General features: G+C 48.0%; 1 protein-coding gene across 1 annotated transcript in view; it reads right to left on the reverse strand.

Annotated features, from left to right (window-relative positions):
* The window catches only part of ADAM8 (ADAM metallopeptidase domain 8), a 104,781-nt gene that overhangs the window by 69,063 nt on the left and 14,873 nt on the right, over positions 1–20,845 (reverse strand). The window contains exons 2-3 of the mRNA XM_038743317.1: positions 17,323–17,432; positions 1,307–1,383 (exon numbers count right to left, since the gene is read on the reverse strand). Coding sequence (XP_038599245.1) covers positions 1,307–1,383; positions 17,323–17,432 — 187 coding nt within the window. The remainder of the gene's footprint in view (positions 1–1,306; positions 1,384–17,322; positions 17,433–20,845) is intronic.

The raw sequence follows: 20,845 nt of genomic DNA on the forward strand, positions 1-20,845 counted from the left end.
GAAGTAGCGTGGCTCAGTGGAAAGAGCCCGGGCTTTGGAGTCAGAGGTCATGGGTTCAAATCCCAGTTCCGCCACTTGTCAGTTGTGTGACTTTGGGCAAGTCATTTAACTTCTCCATACCTCAGTTACCTCATCTGTAAAATGGGGATTGACTGGGAGCCCCCTGTGGGACAACCTGATCACCTTGTATCCTCCCCAGCGCTTAGAACAGTGCTTTGCACATAGTAAGTGCGTAACAAATGCCATTATTATTATTATTATTATTGTTATTATCATCTTGTAACTTCCCCAGCACTTAGAACAGTGCTTGGCACATAGTAAGCGCTTAATAAATGCCATCATTATTATTATTATAAATCAAGAAATGACAGATATGGACATATTTACTACTCTTTTTGTTAATGATGTGCATATAGCTGTAATTCCATTTATTCTGACTGTTTTGACACCTGTCTACATGTTTTGTTCTGTTGTCTGTTTCCCCCTCCTAGACTGTTAGCCCGTTGTTGGGTAGGGACCGTCTCTATATGTTGCCGAATTGTACTTCCCAAGTGCTTAGTACACAGTAAGCACTCAATAAATACGATTGAACGAATGAATGAAAGTGCTGGGGGCTGGGAGCGGAGATGAATAAAGGGAGCAAGTCAAGATGACGCAGAAGGGAGTAAGAGAAGAGGAAAGGCGGCCTTAGTCAGGGAAGGCCTCTTGGAGGAGGTGGGCCTTCAACAAGGCTTTGAAAGCGGGGAGAGCCATAGTCTGTAGGTTATGAGGAAAGAGGGCATTCCAGGCCGGAGGCAGGATGTTGCCAACTTGTACTTCCCAAGCGCTTAGTACAGTGCTCTGCACATAGTAAGTGCTCAATAAATACAATTGATTGATTGATGTGGGAGCCCAAGGCCTTCCAAGATGGCCACTCAGAACCCCAGCCCAGCCAACACAGAAGCAGCCTGGCTCAGTGGAAAGAGCACGGGCTTGGGAGTCAGAGGTCATGGGTTCTAATCCTGGCTCCGCCACTTGTCAGCTGTGTGACTTGGGCAAGTCACTTCACTTCTCTGGGCCTCAGTTACCTCATCTGTAAAATGGGGATTAAGACTGTGAGCCCCGTGTGGGACAACCTGATTACCTTGTATCCCCCAGCGCTTAGAACAGTGCTTGGCACATAGTAAGCGCTTAACAAATGCCATAATCATCATCATTATCATCATCAACACAGCTGCCCAGAGCCCCAGAGCCAGCCCACAGTGACAGCAAGAGAAACCCAGAGAAAGGCAGCAGAGGCAGACCACGGAAGGAGCCAGGCCCTCACCGATTTCTCCGGAGGTGAAGGGTGTAATTGTCTTGTCTGGAGCCTATGACGTAGCTGACGCTTTCTGGATAGGAGTTCTGCATTGAGGAGGAAAACAAAATAGAATCAGAAATAGGGGCGGTGTTGGGGTGGGGGTGGGGGGGGCGGTACGAGAGATAGGAGGGCAAAGGGGATGGAGGGTCTGGAGGCCAATCCGACATCTCAGCATCCACACTGCCTCCATAGCCTTCAATTAATCAATGGCGATCAATAGCAATCAACAAGCGTTATTACTGAAGGTCTACTGCATGGAGCATCTAGGATATATTGTCCTCTCCCAAGTACTTAGTACTGTGCTCTGCACACAGTAAGCATTCAATAATCGAATTAGTAATAACAATTGTGGTATTTGTTAAGCACCTACTATGTGCCAGGCACTGTACTATGTACCAGGGTGGGTACAAGCAAATCAAATTGGACAGAGTTCCTGTTTTGTTTTGTTGTCTGTCTCCCCCTTCTAGACTGTGAGCCCGTTGTTGGGTAGGGACCATCTCTATATGTTGCTGACCTGTACTTCCCAAGTGCTTAGTACAGTGCTCTGCACACAGTAAGTGCTCAATAAATACGATTGAATGAATGAATGAATGTCCCACATGAGGCTCAATGCCCATTTTACAGATGAGGTAACTGTGGCCCAGAGAAGTAAAATGACTTGCCCAAGGTCACAGAGCAGACAAGTGGGAATGACAGGATTAGAACCCATGACCTTCCGACTCCTAGGACCATGCTCTATCCACTGAACCATGCTGCTCCCTGCCTTCAAGGACCTCTGATCTACCTGTGGACAGGGGCACTAAAATAAATGATAGGAGGAAGTAATGGAGTTTAAAACATAAGGGGGAGGCCTGAAACAACCCCCTTTTCATGTCCAACAGAAGATCACTCTCCCCCACCTTTAAAGTCTTAATGAAGGCCCATCTCCTCCAAGAGGCCTTCCCTCATTTCCTCTTCTCCTTTACTTGGATTTGCCCCCTTTATTCACCCCTCCCTCAGCTCCACAGCACTTATGCACATATCGGTAATTGATTTATTTATAATAATGTCTGTCTCCTCCTCAGGACTGCAAGCTTGCTGTGGGCAGGGACTGTGTCTACCAACTCTGTTGTAAACTCCTAAAGGCTTAGTACACTGCTCAATAAGTAAGTGTAATAAGAGCTCAATAAGTAGGATTGATTGATTGAAAACATATGCATATTATTGTCACAGGGGGTTGTGAGTCCTGTAAGGGTTTCCGACCTCCGGGAGATATTGAGTGAGGAGATGAGAGATTAATCAGGCTTGGAAGTGCAGATGTGGTTGCAGAACAGCTTTGAAGATAAGGAGACCTGTGATCTGCTGAATATGGAGGAGGATGGAATTCGGGAAAGGAGGGGGTTGTGAACAAGAGGTCTGGAGCAAGAGCAGAGAATGAGACCCAGTAAATTTTTCTCTTCTCCCTTTTCCCTTCCAGGAGGAAAATACCCTTCCTCTGACTGTCTGACACAGCCCCATACAACAGAGGCACCTTTGAAGCCATAGCCATAACTTCAAACAATCAATCAATGGTATTTACTGAGCACTTACTGTGTGAAAACACTGTACTAAGCGTTTGGGAGAGTATTCATTCATTCAATCGCATTTTTTTTAGCGCTTACTGTGTACAGGGTACTGTACTATGCACTTTGGAGAATACACAACAATAAACAGTGATATTCCCTGCCCACAACGAGTTTACAGACTAGAGGAGGGGGGAAACAGACATCAGTACAAATAAATAAAGTTACAGATATGTACATAAGTACTGTGGGGTGGGGAGAGGGGAAGAGCAAAGAGAGCAAGTCAGGGCAATGTAGAAGGGAGTGGGAGATGAGGAAAAGTGGAGCTTAGTCTGGGAAGGTCTCCTGGAAGAGATGTACCTTCAGTAAGTATTTGAAGGGGGGAGAGTCATTGTTTGTTGGATATGAGGGACAGCATTCCAGGCCAGAGGCAGGACATGGGCCGGGGGTACAATATAACAGAATTGGTAGAAACATTCCCTGCACATAACCCATAATGATAATAATAATGATGGTATTTGTTAAGCACTTACTATGTGGCAAGCACTGTTCTAAGCGCTGGGGTAGATCCAAGGTAATCAGGTTGTCCAACCTGGGGCTCACAGTCTTAATCCCCATTTTACAGATGAGGTCACCGAGGCCCAGAGAAGTGAAGAGACTTGCCCAAAGTCACACAGCTGATATCAGTGGCGGAGCCAGGACTAGAACCCATGACCTCTGACTCCCAAGCCCATGCTCTTTCCACAAAGCAACGCTGCTTCTCTGCTCAAAACCATGTCTCACCATCTAGACTATAAACTGGTCACAACGGGGGGCACGGAATGTGTCTGTTATATTGTTATATCGTACTCTCCAAAGCACTTAGTACAGTGCTCTCCACAAAGTAAGTGCTCAGGAAATACCATCAATTGAGTGAATATAACAGAGTTGGCAGGGACGTTCCCTGCCCTCAATGAGCTTGATTCGCTGTCCCACCCGGGGCTGGTCGTCTAAGCACAATTGGTTTTATGTCTGTCCTCCTAGAATGTAAACCCCTTGAGGGCAGGGATTTGTGCTTTCAAATTCTGTTCCAGTATAAGTGCACTGCACTGTGCTCTGCTCCCAGCAGTCGCTCAATCTCTAGCTACTGATTGATTGATTCATTCAATTGTATTTATTGAGCGCTTACTGTGTTTAGAGCACTGTGCTAAGAGGGCTTTCCAGACTAAGCCCCACTTTTCCTCATCTCCCACTTCCTTCTGCCTCACCCTGACTGGCTCCCATGGTTCTTCCCCCCTCTCCCTGCCCTAAAGCATTTATGTATATATCTGTCAATTTATTTATTTATATCTATGCCTATTTATTTGTATTGTTGTCTGTCTCCCCCACCCCAGACTCTGAGCTCCTTGTGGGCAGGGATTGTCACTCTTTATTACTGTATTGTATTTTCCCGAGCACTGTAAGTGCTCGGCACACAGTAAGTGTTTAATATGAATGAATGATGACTGAATGAATGAACTTGGGAGAGTCCAATAGAATGATAAACTGACACATTCCCTGTCCACAAAGAGCTTACAGTCTAGAGGGGAGACAGGCATTAATAGAAATGAATAAATGACAGATAAGGAAATAAGTGATGTGGGGATGGGAGTGGGGGATGAATAAGGGGAGCAAGTCAAGGCAAAGAAGAAGGGCGTGGGAGAACAGGAAAGGAGGGGCTTAGTCTGGGAAGACCACTTGGAGAAGTTGTTCCTTCAGTAAGCTTCCCTCTAGATTGTAAACTCATTGTTTGTTATATTGTTACACTGTACTAATAGTAAAAATAATAATTGTTTTGTATTCTCCCCAGCACTTAGTACAGTGCTCTGCACAGAGTAAATCGTTCAATAAATTTGATCGATGGATTGATTAACGCTCGTTGTAGGCAGGGAACAAGTTTGCTTATTGTTGTACTCTCCCACGCGCTTCGTTACAGTGTTCTGCACATAGTGAGCGCTCACTGAAAACGATTCAATGACTGAATGAGCTCTATTGTAGTGCACCCTCCCAAGCGCCTAGTACAGTGCCCTCCTCCTTCCCTCACCCCCAACGATCTGGCCTCCTACTTCATTAACAAAATTAAATCCATCAGGTCCAACCTCCCCAAAGTCTCTTCCCCCCTTTCTCCAACCCCCCGGCTCTCAACACTCTCTGCTACTCTCCCATCCTTCCCAGCGGTATCCTCAGAGGAACTCTCCTCCCTCCTCTCAAGTGCTACTCCGGCCACCTGTGCTTCTGACCCCATTCCCTCTCATCTTATGAAATCTCTCGCTCCATCCCTCCTCCCCTCCTTAACTTCCATCTTCAACCGCTCACTCTCCACTGGTTCCTTCCCCTCCGCCTTCAAACATGCCCATGTCTCTCCCATCCTAAAAAAACCCTCTCTTGACCCCACCTCACCTTCTAGTTATCGTCCCATATCCCTCCTACCATTCCTTTCCAAACTCCTTGAACGAGTTGTCTACACGCGCTGCCTAGAATTCCTCAACAACAACTCTCTCCTCGACCCCCTCCAGTCTGGCTTCCGTCCCCTTCATTCCACGGAAACTGCGCTCTCAAAGGTCACCAATGACCTCCTGCTTGCCAAATCCAACGGCTCATACTCTGTCCTAATCCTCCTCGACCTCTCAGCTGCCTTTGACACTGTGGACCACCCCCTTCTCCTCCACACGTTATCTGACCTTGGCTTCACAGACTCCGTCCTCTCCTGGTTCTCCTCTTATCTCTCCCGTCGTTCTTTCTCAGTCTCTTTTGCAGGCTCCTCCTCCCCCTCCCATCCTCTTACGGTGGGGGTTCCCCAAGGTTCAGTGCTTGGTCCCCTTCTGTTCTCAATATACACTCACTCCCTTGGTGACCTCATTCGCTCCCACGGCTTCAACTATCATCTCTACGCTGATGACACCCAGATCTACATCTCTGCCCCTGCTCTCTCCCCCTCCCTCCAGGCTCGCATCTCCTCCTGCCTTCAGGACATCTCCATCTGGATGTCCGCCCGCCACCTAAAGCTCAACATGTCGAAGACTGAGCTCCTTGTCTTCCCTCCCAAACCTTGTCCTCTCCCTGACTTTCCCATCTCTGTTGACGGCACTACCATCCTTCCCGTCTCACAAGCCCGCAACCTTGGTGTCATCCTCGACTCTGCTCTCTCATTCACCCCTCACATCCAAGCCGTCACCAAAACCTGCCGGTCTCGGCTCCGCAACATTGCCAAGATCCGCCCTTTCCTCTCCATCCAAACTGCTACCCTGCTCATTCAAGCTCTCATCCTATCCCGTCTGGACTACTGCACTAGCCTTCTCTCTGATCTCCCATCCTCGTGTCTCTCTCCACTTCAATCCATACTTCATGCTGCTGTCCGGATTATCTTTGTCCAGAAACGCTCTGGACATATTACTCCCCTCCTCAAAAACCTCCAATGGCTACCGATCAATCTGCGCATCAGGCAGAAACTCCTCACCCTGGGCTTCAAGGCGGTCCATCACCTCGCCCCCTCCTACCTCACCTCCCTTCTCTCCTTCTACTGCCCAGCCCGCACCCTCTGCTCCTCCACCACTAATCTCCTCACTGTACCTCGCTCTCGCCTGTCCCGCCATCGACCCCCGGCCCATGTAATCCCCCGGGCCTGGAATGCCCTCCCTCTGCCCATCCGCCAAGCTAGCTCTCTTCCTCCCTTCAAGGCCCTGCTGAGAGCTCACCTCCTCCAGGAGGCCTTCCCAGACTGAGCCCCTTCTTTCCCCTCCCCCTCGTCCCCCTCTCCATCCCCCCGTCTTACCTCCTTCCCTTCCCCACAGCACCTGTATATATGTATATATGGTTGTACATATTTATTACTCTATTTATTTATTTATTTATTTATTTTACTTGTACATTTCTATCCTACTTATTTTATTTTGTTGGTATGTTTGGTTCTGTTCTCTGTCTCCCCCTTTTAGACTGTGAGCCCACTGTTGGGTAGGGACTGTCTCTATGTGATGTCAATTTGTACTTCCCAAGCGCTTAGTACAGTGCTCTGCACATAGTAAGCGCTCAATAAATACGATTGATTGATTGATTGATTGATTGCAAATAGTAAGTGCTCAATAAATACCACTGATTGGAGGATTGATTGACCTGAATCTTTGAAATGAAGGCTCCAACCCTGTCGCAGCTCAGAGTGATTTGGGGGAGGGGAGATATTATAAATAAAGGAGGATTATCACTGGTATTTTACTCTGCTCCACAACCACAACATTTTATCTAGAGACAGGCGCATTAACAGGAAACCAGGAAACCCTTCCTTAACTAAATGCAGTGTCAGCTCGGCCCACATCAAAGAGAAAATCTGCAAATCAGTCCTCGGTCCAGGAGCAGAGACTCTGAGAGAGCCCAAACTCCAAACTGCAAGCAAACCCTAACCGTCAACTCTTAGCCCTCGGTGGACTGATACCATCGCTTATTACTGCTGCCAATGATAATGTGAAGAATCTTAATGATACAGATAACAGCAGTTTCTCAGAAACCCCTAGAATTTGCTCAATAAAACTCACAGTGGGAGTGAGACAAAAACACAGACAGAGAGGAGGAGACTCGACGAAAAACATCTCTTCTTACACTTTTGTCCCCGGGAGAGCCTCTGGACCAGGCAGGATTCCGGGCACAGTTGGGAGTTTAATATCTAATAATAATAATAATAACAATGACATTTATTAAGCGCTTACTATGTGCAAGCACTGTTCTAAGCGCTGGGGAGGTTATAAGGTGATCAGGTTGTCCCACAGAGGGCTCACAGTCTTAATCCCCATTTTACAGGTGAGGTAACTGAGGCACTGAGAAGTGAAGTGACTTGCCCAAAGTCACACAGCTGACAATTGGCAGAGCTGGGATTTGAACCCATGACCTCTGGCTCCAAAGCCCCATGCTCTTTCCACTGAGCCATGCTGCTTCTCTAATAGTAATAATAATAGTAATAGTATTACCGTATTAGTAGTAACAATTGTGGTGAAGTGCTATGTTCCATCATCAATCATATTTATTGAGCGCTTACTGTGTGCAGAGCACTGTACTGAGCGCTTGGGAAGTACAAGTTGGCAACATATAGAGACAGTCCCTACCCAACAGCGTACTGAGAGTTGGGGTGGACACAGGCAAATTGGGTTGGACACAGTTCCGGTCCCACGTGGGGCTCACAGTCTCAATCCCTATTTTACTGACAGGAAACTGAGGCCCAGAGAAGTAAAGTGATTTGCCCATGGTCACACAGCATACAAGTGGTGGGGCTGGGATGAGAAACCAGGTCCTTCTGACTCCCAGCCCCGTGCTCTATTCACTAGGGTGAGCTCCTCTTCTAGACTGTGAGCCCACTGTTGGGTAGGGACTGTCTCTATATGTTGCCAACTTGGACTTCCCAAGCGCTTAGTACAGTGCTCTGCACACAGTAAGCATGCAATAAATACAATTGATTAATTGATTGATAGTCATTTCCAAGCTGTTGGTTCTTTCCCCATAATAGGCTCCAGGTAGGAAGTGAGACTTGCAAAAGGTCTGGAGGCTTTCGGATAACGTGAGCTAGCTCAGTGAGGAGCCTTTATGTTTTAAAGGTATTTATTGAGCGCTTAGTATGTGCGGGGCACTGTACTAAGTGTTTGGGAGAGGACAGTACAACAGAGTTGAGAGTCACAATCCCAGTGCTCCAGGAATCGATATACATGTCTTCCCTAGATGTCCCAGTAGACAGAAGCAAACTGAGCTGAGAGGCTTTACCTAATTAGTAATTTCCCTCTACAGATTGTTCATTTTTTGTGACCTTCTGGCTGCAAAATGTCAAAGGTCGGGTGGTCTAGTGGTTAGAGCCCAGGCCTAGTAGTCAGGAGCTCACTAGGTCAGTGACTTTCTCACCAGTTAAGTAGTACTGGGAGCCAGAAGTGCATTGCTGAGAAACAGCATGGCCTAGTGGAAAGAACACCGTCCTGGAAGTCAAAAGATCTGGGTTCAAATCCCACCCCCACCACTTGTCTGCTGTGACCTTGGCTAAATCACGTCACTTCTCTGTGCCTCGGTTACCTCATCAGTAAAATGGGGATTGAGACTTGAGACGTTTGACAAGGGACTGTGTCCAACCCGATTTGCCTGTATCCACCCCAGCACTTAGTACAGTGCCTGGTACACAGTAAGTGCTTTGATTGATTGATTTCATTGTTATTTGTGTACAGTATTTAGGTGTCAGGTAATAACTGGTGGTTCATTACAGTATTGAAGGTTTAAAAAAGATGTTCTTTGGTTTAGCTGAATAATTCAGTCTCTTTAATAATTACATACTGATGAAACCCAAAAAGTCAGTGAGCCATTTAAAAATTTCAAGCTATTTATTTATTTATTTTACTTGTACATATCTATTCTATTTATTTTATTTTGTTAGTATGTTTGGTTTTGTTCTCTGTCTCCCCCTTTTAGACTGTGAGCCTACTGTTGGGTAGGGACTGTCTCTATATGTTGCCAACTTGTACTTCCCAAGCGCTTAGTACAGTGCTCTGCACACAGTAAGTGCTCAATAAATATGATTGATTGATTGATTGCTTAACAAATGCCATAGTTATTGTTACTGAGGGCAGGGCTCCCGTGAGCTGCTACTGCTGGGGTCTCCTAAGGGCTTAGCACGGAGTATATAGATCAGTCGATCAGCTGAGCAATGGTATTTATTGAGCAGTTGGGAAAGTACAGTGCCCAGAGCTTAGTACTGTGACTGACACATAGTAAGCGCTTAACAAATACCACAATTATTGTGACACTGCTCACTAGGCACTTAAATGCCCCTGATGGGAAGCTTTTGTCCTGCCTCTCGTGGCAGCCTGAGTAGCTCTTACGTGATTTCCCCCTTGTCACATACAACATGAAATAACTTGCTTTGTTCACCGTATTTAGCTATTTACACAAGAGCCTCCCTGCAATCCCCTCCTCTTGTGCAGCTCCTCTCTGCTCTCTACCCTCTACTGCAGAACTTCCTTCCTGCTTCGGGGAGTTCCCTAACCACACGGGCTCGGGATTGAGATCACTTCTCCCCTTCCCTTCTTCTTCTTTTTAAATTTTTTTTTTTGGTACATGTTAAACCCCGTCTCAGGATGACACCTGGAGAGTTTCCAGTCCTCTACCAGTCTGGCTATGGGAGGGAGAGTGAAGCAGAGGCCTGTCCGTTCCATTCCTGGCTTGGCCAGTGGCTAGCAAATGGCAGGTAATCTGCTACAAGTCAAAACTCACCTTTTCATTCATTCATTCAATCGTATTTATTGAGTGCTTACTGTGTGCACAACACTGTACTAAGTGCTATGTGACCTTAGTCATGTCCCTTAACTTCTCTGTGCCTCAGTTACCTTGGGAAATACAAGTTGGCAACATAGAGAGACGATCCCTACCCAACAACGGGTTCACAGTCTAGAAGGAGGAGACAGACAACAAAACAAAACATGTGGTCAGGTGTCAAGTCATCAGAATAAATAGAAGTAAAGCTAGACACACATCATTGACAAAATAGAATAGTAAATATATACAAGTAAAATAATAGAGTAATAAATCTGTACAAACATATATACAGGTGCTGTGCGGGGAAGGAGGTAGGGCGGGGGGATGGGGAAGGGGAGAGGAAAAAGGGGGCTCAGTCTGGGAAGGTCTCCTGGAGGAGGTGAGCTCTCAGTAGGGCTTTGAAGGGAGGAAGAGAGCTAGCTTGGTGGATGTGCGAAGGGAGGACATTCCAGGCCAGGGGGAGGACGTGGGCTGGGGGTCGATGGCGGGACAGGCGAGAACGAGGCACAGTAAGGCAGAGGAGGTTAGTGGCAGAGGAGCGGAGGGTGCGGACTGGGCTGTAGAAGGAGAGAAGGGAGGTGAGGTGGGAGGGGGCAAGTTGATGGACAGCCTTGAAGCCGAGAGTGAGGAGTTTCTACTTGATGCGTAGGCTGACTGGTAGCCACTGGAGATTTTTGAGGAGGGGAGTAACATATCCAGAGCGTTTCTGCATAAAGATGATCCAGGCAGCAGTGTGAAGTATAGACTGAAGTGGGGGAGAGACAGGAGGATGGGACATCAGAGAGGAGGCTGATGCAGCAGCAGCAGCATGGTAGAGAGTCAAGAGTGGAGATTCAAGTTTATTGCATGGAAGGAGGCAATGGTAAACCACTTCCATATTTTTACCAAGAAAACTCTAAGGATCCTTTACCAGAACGATTGCAGATGGAGGTGGGACATTCTGGGAGAGATGTATCCGTGGAGTCGCTATGAGTCGGAAACGACTCCACAGCATAGGACGAGACATGTTAAACACTTATTTATGTGTCAAACACTGTTCTAACCACCGGGTTAGGTACACGTTAATTAGGTCAGGCACAGTCCCTGTCCCACAGGGGGCTCACCATCTAAGTAGGAGGGAGGACAGGTATCGAATCCCCATTTTACAGTAGAGGAAACTGAGGCCGAGGGAAGCAAAGTGATTTGCCCAAGATCACGCAGCAAGCAATGGGCAGAGCTGGGATTAGAACCCTGGTGCTCTGAGTCCCGGGCCCATGCTCTTTCTACAAGGTTTGCCTCCACTGCTATCTCTATTTTTCTCTCCGTCCAGTGAGTGAGTGAGTGAGTCAGTCAGTCATATTTACTGAGCGCTTACTGTATATAGAGCACTGTACTAAGCACTTGGGAGAGTACACTAAAACAATAAAACAGACACAGTCCCTGCCCACAATGAGCTGACAGGCTAGAGGGGGAGACAGACCATGAGAAGCAGTGTGACTCAGTGGAAAGAGCAGAGGCTTGGGAGTCAGAGGTCATGGGTTCTAATTCCGCCCCTGCCACTTGTCTGCTGTGTGACTTTGGGCAAGTCACTTAACTTCTCTGGGCCTCAGTTCCCTCATCTGTCAAATGGGGATGAAGACTGTGAGCCCCACATGGGACAACTTTAGTACAGTGCTAAGCGCTAGTACAGTGGGTAGGGACCATCTCTGTATGTTGCCAACTTGTACTTCCCAAGCGCTTAGAACAGTGCTTTGCACTTAGTAAGCGCTTAATAAATGCCATCGTTATTATTATTATTACAGTGCTCTGCACACAGTAAGCGCTCAATAAATAACGATTGAATGAATGAATGAATGACAACCTGATCACCTTGTATCTACCCCAGCGCATAGAACAGTGATTGGCACATAGTAAGCGCTCAACAAATACCACCATTATTATTATAATAGAAATAAATAAATGACAGATATGGACATAAGTGCTGTGGTGCTGGGAAGGGATATGAATAAAGGGAGAATCTAGTCATGGTGACGCAGAGGGGAGTTGAAGAAAAGGAAAAGAGGGCTTTGTCAGGAAAGCCTACTGAGACTCACCTCCTCTAAGAGGCCTTCCCAGACTGAGCCTCCTTTTTCCTCTCCTCCTCCCCATCCCCTCTGCCCTACCTCCTTCCCCTCCCCACAGCACCTGTATATATGTTTGTACGGACTGATCACTCTATTTATTTACTTGTACATATTTACTATTCTATTTATTTTGTTAATGATGTGCATTTAGCTTTATTTCTATTTGTCCTGATGACTTGACACAGTCTACATGTTTTGTTTTATTGTCTGTCTCCCCCTTCTAGACTGTGAGCCCGTTGTTGGGTAGGGACCATTTCTATATGTTGCCAACTTGTACTTCCCAAGCGCTTAGTACAGTGTTCTGCACACAGTAAGTGCTCAATAAATACGATTGAATGAATGAATGATTGAAAGGCTGCAGTGGACAGAGCTTGGGCCTGGAAATCAGAAAGACCTGAGTTCTAATCCCAGTTCTGCCATTTGTCTGCTATCATCATCATCAATCGTATTTATTGTGCGCTTACTGTGTGCAGAGCACTGTACTAAGCACGTGACCTTGGGTAAGTGCTTCACTTCTCTGGGCCTCAGTGACCTCATTTGTTTTTGATGTTGGGGAGAGTTGGATATGAAAGGGAGGGAAGTCCAGGCCAGAGACAGAGTTTGGACAAGGGGTCAGTGGTGAGAAAGACCAGATCAAGGTACAGTGATAAGGTTAACATTAGAGTGAAGCGCACGGGCTGGGTTGGAGTAGAAAATTAGTGAGGTAAGATAGAAGGGGACGGTTGATTTGAGTGCTTTAAAGACAATGTTAAGGAGTTTTCTGTTTGATACAGAGGTGGATGGGCAATCACTGGAGGCTCATGAGAAGTGGAGAAACATGGACTGAATGTTTTATTAAAAAAATGATCTGGGCAGCAGAGTGAAAAATTGGCTGGAGATGGGAAGCAGGGAAGTCAGCAAGGAGGCTGACGCAGTCATCAAGGCCAGAGCAACGAGTTAGCTGTTTGGATGGATGGAGAAGAAGGGGTGGATTTTAGTGATATTGGGAAGTGGAACCGACAGGATTTAGTGACAGACTGAATGAGAGAGATGAGTTGAGGATAATGCCAAGGCTAGGGCTTGTGAGGCAGGAAGGATGGCGTAAATCATGGGAAAGTCAGGGGGAAGCCAGGATTGCTGTGGGAAGATGAGGAGTTCTGTTTAAGAACACATCTCTCATTCATTCATTCAATCGTATTTATTGAGCGCTTACTGTGTGCAGAGCACTGTACTAAGTGCTTGGGAAGTACAAGTTGGCAACATATAGAGACAGTCCCTACCCAACAGCGGGCTCACAGTCTCTCACTCCTTTAAATCAAGGTGGAACTTGGTGGGGCAGGTGGGGGGAGAGCCCCTCTAGAAATCCATTCAACTCGCTGTTATGTGCAGAACTTGGCAGGTGGGGCACAAAATGCCTATATAATCAATCAATCAATCAATTCATTGAGTTCTTATTGTGTACAGAGCACTGCATTAAGCACTTGGAGGAGTCCAAAATAGCTGGTAGATATGGTCCCTTCCCACAAGAGACATACCCTCTAATGGGGATACAGACACTGAAATGATTTTTATTTTAAGAGAAGCAGCGTGGCTCAGTGGAAAGTGCATGGGCTTTGGAGTCAGAGATCATGGGTTCAAATCCCGGCTCCGCCAATTGTCAGCTGTGTGACTTTGGGCAAGTCAGTCACTTTACTTCTCTGTGCCTCAGTTACCTTATCTGTAAAATGGGGATTAAGACTGTGAGCCCCCCGTGGGACAACCTGATCACCTTGTAACCTCCCCAGTGCTTAGAACAGTGTAAGCACATAGTAAGTGCTTAATAAATGCCATTAATAATAATAATAGTAGTACTAGTATTTACACTATAACTAATAATAACGGTATTTGTTAAGTCCCTGTCCCACACAGAGCTCATACCATAAGTAGGAGGGAGAAGGAGTATTAAATTCCTATTTCATAGATGAGGAAACTGAGGCACAGAGAAGTTAAGTGACTTGCCTAAGGTCACTCAGCAGGCAAGTGGTAGAGCTGGGATTAGAACCCAGATCCCCTGACTCTCAGGTGTTTCCCTGAAGTCACTGTGACACAGAAGGGCGAGAGATTAGGGTGAGAGATTAGTAAGGGAAGGCTTCCTGGAGCAGATAAAAATCACTTAACTAATCTTTGCTGCTTCCTCCTTCCTCCAAGCAGCACAGTTGGTAACCAAGCAGCACATCTGGGCTGTTATGAGTTTCATTTCCTTGCCACCACCCACGTACTCTCTGATGAGCAGAAAAGTGATCTAATGGTGGGCTGGAGAAAGGAAGGTTGGGGGAGAGGAGTGGGAGGAGGTTCCGGGACAGGGTTAAGAGAAAGAGGAAAAGGAGAAGGATGGAGGGGGAAAGGAGGGTGGAGAGGAGGCTAGCGAAGGAAGAGGAGGGGGAAAGGAGGGGGAAGAGGAGGGGGAAAGGAGGGGGAAGAGGAGGAGGAGGAAGAGAAAGAGGAAGAAGGGGAGGAAGACAAGGAAGAAGAGGAGAGGAAAGAGGAAGAGGAGAAAGAAGGAGCTGGAGGAGAAAATGGATTAAAAGAGGGGCAGATAAAATGAATAAACAGCCCACTGTCACTGGAAAGTGCCAGAAAATGGATTAAAAGAGGGGCAGATAAAATGAATAAACAGCCCACTGTCACTGGAAAGTGCCAGCACAGACCCTCAGAGAGACCCCCCAAAATGACAGCCACTTGGTCTGAAGATTGACCAGACTGATGAAGCACATCCCTGCAACCGGAGAGCCCGTCTACTTCATTTCACGGCAAGAAACAGCAGATGCGTGGACATGGGGTTCTCTTAAACTTGAGGGAATGGCAGGCAGAGTGGCTCAGTGGAAAGAGCCCGGGCTTTGGAATCAGAGGTCATGGGTTCAAATTCCAGCTCCGCCAACTGTCAGTTGTGTGACTTTGGGCACATCACTTAACTTCTCTGAGCCTAGGTTACCTCATCTGTAAAATGGGGATTAAGACTGTGAGCCCCCTGTGGGACAACCTTATCACCTTGTAACCTTCCCAGCGCTTAGAACAGTGCTTTGCACATAGTAAGCGCTTAATAAATGCCATCATTATTATTATTGTTATTACCCCCGGCACCCGGTTCCTTATAATGGTGGCCACTGGCTTCCTGACCCTCGGAGCCTCATTCATTCATTCATTCATTCAATTGTATTTATTGAGCGCTTACTGTGTGCAGAGCACTGTACTAAGCCCTTTGGAAGTACAAGTCAGCAACATATAGAGACGGTCCCTATCCAACACTCACTCCCTTGGTAAACTCATTCGCTCCCATGGCTTCAACTATCATCTCTGCGCTGATGATACCCAAATCTACATCTCCGCCCCTGCTCTCTCTCCCTCCCTCCAGGCTTGTATCTCCTCCTGCTTTCAGAACATCTCCATCTGGATGTCTCCCTGCCATCTAGAACTCAATATGTCCAAGACTGAACTCCTTATCTTCCCTCCCAAACTCTACCCTCTCCCTGACTTTCCCGTCACTGTAGATGGCACTACCATCCTTCCCGCCTCACAAGCCCGCAACCTTGGTGTCATCCTCGACTCGGCTCTCTCGTTCACCCCACACATCCAATCTGTCCCCAAAACCTGCCGGTCTCACCTCCACAACATGGCCAAGATCCGCCCTTTCGTCTTCATCCAGACCACTACCTTACTGGTTCAATCTCTCATCCTATCCCAACTAGATTACTGCATCAGCCTCCTCTCTGATCTCCCATCCTCCTGTTTCTCCCCACTTTAGTGTATATTTCACTCTGCTGCCCGGATCATCTTTGTACAGAAACACCTCAGACCCAAGGCGGCTCCGTGGTGGCCCTGGCCTGGCTTGGCCCGGCTCGGCTCGGCCTGGCACATCCAGAAAGAGGTCCTCGATTCTTGGTGTCCAGGGGCACAATCAATTCCATAAAGGGGAGATTCCAGGAGGAGTAGCCCCCAAAGTGGGTGAATGACAAGAGCTGAGCATTGGTGGGGCTCTTGTGGGTCCACCTGTGACCCCCCGACCACCACAAATCCATTGCCACAAGCCCACCATCCATCTGTACAGAGAAGCAGCATGACAGTGGAAAGAGCACGGATGTTGGAGTCAGAGGTCATGGGTTCAAATCCCGGCTCCGCCAATTGTCAGCTGTGTGACTTTGGGCAAGTCACTTCACTTCTCTGGGCCTCAGTTACCTCATCTGTAAAATGGGGATGAAGACTGTGAGCCCCCCCGGGACAACCTGATCACCTTGTAACCTCCCCAGTGCTTAGAAAAGTGCTTTGCACATAGTAAGCGCTTAATAAATGCCATTATTATTATTATTATTACTCCTCTTTGCCCAAGCTTAAGTGGGTGTGCCTGAAAATAAGATCCAAAGAAATCAAGTCATCCCCAGTTCCTTCTGGGGAGTCCCCCTACCCTGATGGAAAGAAACCACTCCTGGGAGTCAGAAGATCTGGGTTCTAGTCCCAGCTCTGCCTGAGGGGCCTTGGGCAAGTCCTTTGCCCTCCGTGGTGTAGTGGATAGAGCCCAGGCCTGGAAGTGAGAAGGTCCTGGGTTCTAATCCCAGCTCTGTCACTTGCCTGCTGTGTGACCTTGGGCAAGGCACTTCTCTGGGCCTCAGTTACCTCATCTGGAAAACGGGGATGGAGACTGTGAGCCCCATGTGGGACAGGGACTGTATCCAGCCCTATTTGCTTGTATCCACCCCAGGACTTTGAACAGTGCCTGGCACATAGTAAGTGCTTAACAAATACCACAATTATTATTATTAATCATTTCCTCCCTTTTGGATAAGATACCTGCTCTCCCTATGTCTTTGCTTGGAACAAGGTCTGTGTCCAATCTGATTATCTTGTATCTATTAGTGCTTTGGTGCGTGATCCCTACTTAATGAATATTATTATTATTTTGCTAGGTTGTAAGCTTCTTCAGGGCAGAGATCCTGACTGCTCACTCCCCCAAGCACTTAGTACAGAGCTGATTTATTGACTGACTATTCAGTGGGAGAAGGAGGACTGTTTCAGAGAACTTTCAGAGGCTAAGTCTTACGGATTTCAAGGCGAGATCTCTCCTGGCCCGAAAGGAAGGCAGTCGATGGGGTAACACCACCTCATACTGGTCCACGTGGGGCAGGAGGAGAGAGGAATGAGCCACGCTTGCTGGAGAGAGAAGAAAGCTGGTTAGGACATCGATCGGGGGTAGGAAGTCAGGGACGGGCTTGTCGGGGAGGGAAGGGAACCAATGTCCATTTCAGGGAATCAGCTGCTGAATGAGCCCCTCTTCGATCCCTTCGCGGCCCCCCAAGCTCCTTGCCTGTCCTGCCGTCAACCCCCGGCCCACGTCCTCCCCCTGGCCTGGAATGCCCTCCCTCTGCCCATCCGCCAAGCTAGCTCTCTTCCTCCCTTCAAAGCCCTACTGAGAACTCACCTCCTCCAGGAGGCCTTCCCAGACTGAGCCCCCTTTTCCCTCTCCTCCTCCACATCCCCCCTCCTTACCTCCTTCCCCTCCCCACAGCACCTGTATATATGTATATATGTTTGTACGTATTTATTGCTCTATTTATTTTATTTGTACATATTTATTCTATTTATTTTATTTTGTCAATATGTTTGGTTTTGTTCTCTTTCTCCCCCTTCTAGACTGTGAGCCCACTGTTGGGTAGGGACTGTCTCTATATGTTGCCAACTTGTACTTCCCAAGTGCTTAGTACGGTTCACTGCACACAGTAAGTGCTCAATAAATACAATTGAATGAATGAACCCCTCCTTCATCGCTGACGTTACCAGGCAGGGAACCACTCGGCAAGTCTTCCCCTTGCCACCTTCCACTGTCCATCACATCCCCTTCATCATGTTGGCAGATGGCCCCCTGGCATGGCAACCTGGCCTGGGGCCACGTGGCCCCTATGCCACAGGGTCTCAGCTGGTGCCTGCACATTTTGCCAACTTTCTCTCTGTACCTTGATCTCGCCTATCTCGCCACCGACTTCTGGCCCAAGTCCTGCCTCTGGCCTGGAACTCCCTCCCTCTTCATATCTGACAGGCAATTACTCTCTCCTCCTTCGAAGCCTTATTGAAGACACATTTCCACCAAGAGGCCTCCCACCCTCTCTGCGTCACCTTGACTTACTCCCTTTATCCACCCCCCTCCCGGGCCCCACAGCACTTATGTCCACGTCTATAATTTTATTTATTTCTATTAATGTCCATTTCCACCTCTTGACTGTCAGCTCATTGTGGGCATGGAATGTGTCTGTCAGATAATAATAATCATAATGATATTTGTTAAGTGCTTATTATGTGCCAGGCACTAAGTGCTGGGGTGGATACAAACAAATCAGGTTAGACTGCAAGCCCATTGTTGGGAAGGGACCGTCTCTATATGTGGCTCAGTGGAAAAAGCACGGGCTTGGGAGTCAGAAGTAATGGGTTCAAATCCTAGCTCCGCCACTTGTCAGCTGTGTGACTTTGGGTAAGTCACTTCACTTCTCTAGGCCTCAGTTCCCTCATCTGTAAAATGTGGATGAAGACTGTGAGCCCCCTGTGGGACAACCTGATCACCTTGTAACCTCCCCAGTGCTTAGAACAGTGCTTTGCACATAGTAAATGCTTAATAAATGCTATCATTATTATTATTATGTGCCAACCACTGTTCTAGGCATTGAGGTAGATACAAGGTAATGAGGTTGGACACAGTTCCTGTCCCACGTGGTCTTAATTCCAATTTTTCAGATGAGAGAACTGAGGCACAACAAAGTGAAGTGACTTGCCCAAGGTCACCCAGGGGACAAGCGACGGAGCCGAGATTAGAACCCATGTCTTCTGGCTCCCAAGCCCATGCTTTTTCCACTAGGCTACACTGCTTTCTGCAAGCTCTGCGATGAGAGTAACCACATGCTCAGATGCCGTCCCTGCCTCTGCGGCTCTGCGGACCCCATTCCCCACCCCCGTGAACTCGGCCCAGACCCCTCTGCCACCGGCAGCCCCGGCCTGGGTCCCCCCCCATCCCCAAACCTAGAAGCAAGACAGTGGCCTGGCAGGAGCTGGCTGAGAGTGGCTGCCCTGGCGGGACCCTGTGGCTTGTCCTTCCCTAGCGCTTAGTATAGTGCTCTGCACACTGTAAGCATTCAATAAATATGATTGAATTGAATTGTCCGAACCAGTTCAGGCTGGACCCGGATCTGCAGTATGGAATCCGCAGCCTGGCATTCTTCATGCCCCGCTGCTTAGGAGCCCTGCTGAAAGACTGTACTGCCCTCTCCCAAGCACTTAGTACAGTGCTCTACACACGGTTAGCGCTTAATAAATACATTAGACTGAATGACCTCTTCTCCCACTTCCTTCTGCATCACCCTGACTTGCTCCCTTTGTTCATCTACCTTCCCAGCCCCAAGGCACTTTTGTCCATATCTCAATCAATCGTATTTATTGAGCGCTTACTGTGTGCAGAGCACTGTATTAAACGCTTGGGAAGTACAAGTTGGCAACATATAGAGACAGTCCCTACCCAACAGTGGGCTCACAGTCTAGAAGGGGGAGACAGACAGCAAAACATACTAACAAAATAAAATAAATAGAATAGATATGTACAAGTAAAATAAATCAATCAATAAATAAATATGTACAAACATATATACAGGTGCTGTGGGGAAGGGAAGGAGGTAAAATGGGGGGATGGAGAGGGGGACGAGGGGGAGAAGAAGGAAGGGGCTCAGTCTGGGAAGGCCTCCTGGAGGAGGTGAGCTCTCAGTAGGGCCTTGAAGGGAGGAAGAGAGCGAGCTTGGCGGATGGGCAGAGGGAGGGCATTCCAGGCCCGGGGGATGACGTGGGCCGGGGGTCGATGGCGGGACAGGCGAGAACGAGGTACGGTGAGGAGATTAGCAGCAGAGGAGCGGAGGGTGCGGGCTGGGCTGGAGAAGGAGAGAAAGGAGGTGAGGTAGGAGGGGGTGAGGTGATAGACAGCCTTGAAGCCCAGGGTGAGGAGTTTCTGCCTGATGCGCAGATTGATTGGTAGCCACTGGAGATTTTTGAGGAGGGGAGTAACATGCCCAGAGCATTTCTGGACAAAGACAATCCGGGCAGCAGCATGAAGCATGGATTGAAGTGGGGAGAGACACGAGGATGGGAGATCAGAGAGAAGGCTGATACAGTAGTCCAGATGGGATAGGATGAGAGCTTGAACGAGCAGGGTAGCGATTTGGATGGAGAGGAAAGGGCGGATCTTGGCAATGTTGCGGAGCTGAGACCGGCAGGTTTTGGTGACGGCTTGGATGCGAGGGGTGAATGAGAGAGCGGAGTCGAGGATGACACCAAGGTTGCGGGCTTGTGAGACGGGAAGGATGGTAGTGCCGTCAACAGAGATGGGAAAGTCAGGGAGAGGGCAGGGTTTGGGAGGGAAGACAAGGAGTTCAGTCTTGGACATGTTGAGTTTTAGGTGGAGGGCAGACATCCAGAGGGAGATGTCCTGAAGGCAGGAGGAGATGCGAGCCTGGAGAGAGGGGGAGAGAGCAGGGGCAGAGATACAGATTTGGGTGTCATTAGCATGGAGATGATAGTTGAAGCCGTGGGAGCGA

Source organism: Tachyglossus aculeatus, chromosome 3 (genome assembly GCF_015852505.1).
Source record: "Tachyglossus aculeatus isolate mTacAcu1 chromosome 3, mTacAcu1.pri, whole genome shotgun sequence".
NCBI lineage: Eukaryota > Metazoa > Chordata > Mammalia > Monotremata > Tachyglossidae > Tachyglossus > Tachyglossus aculeatus.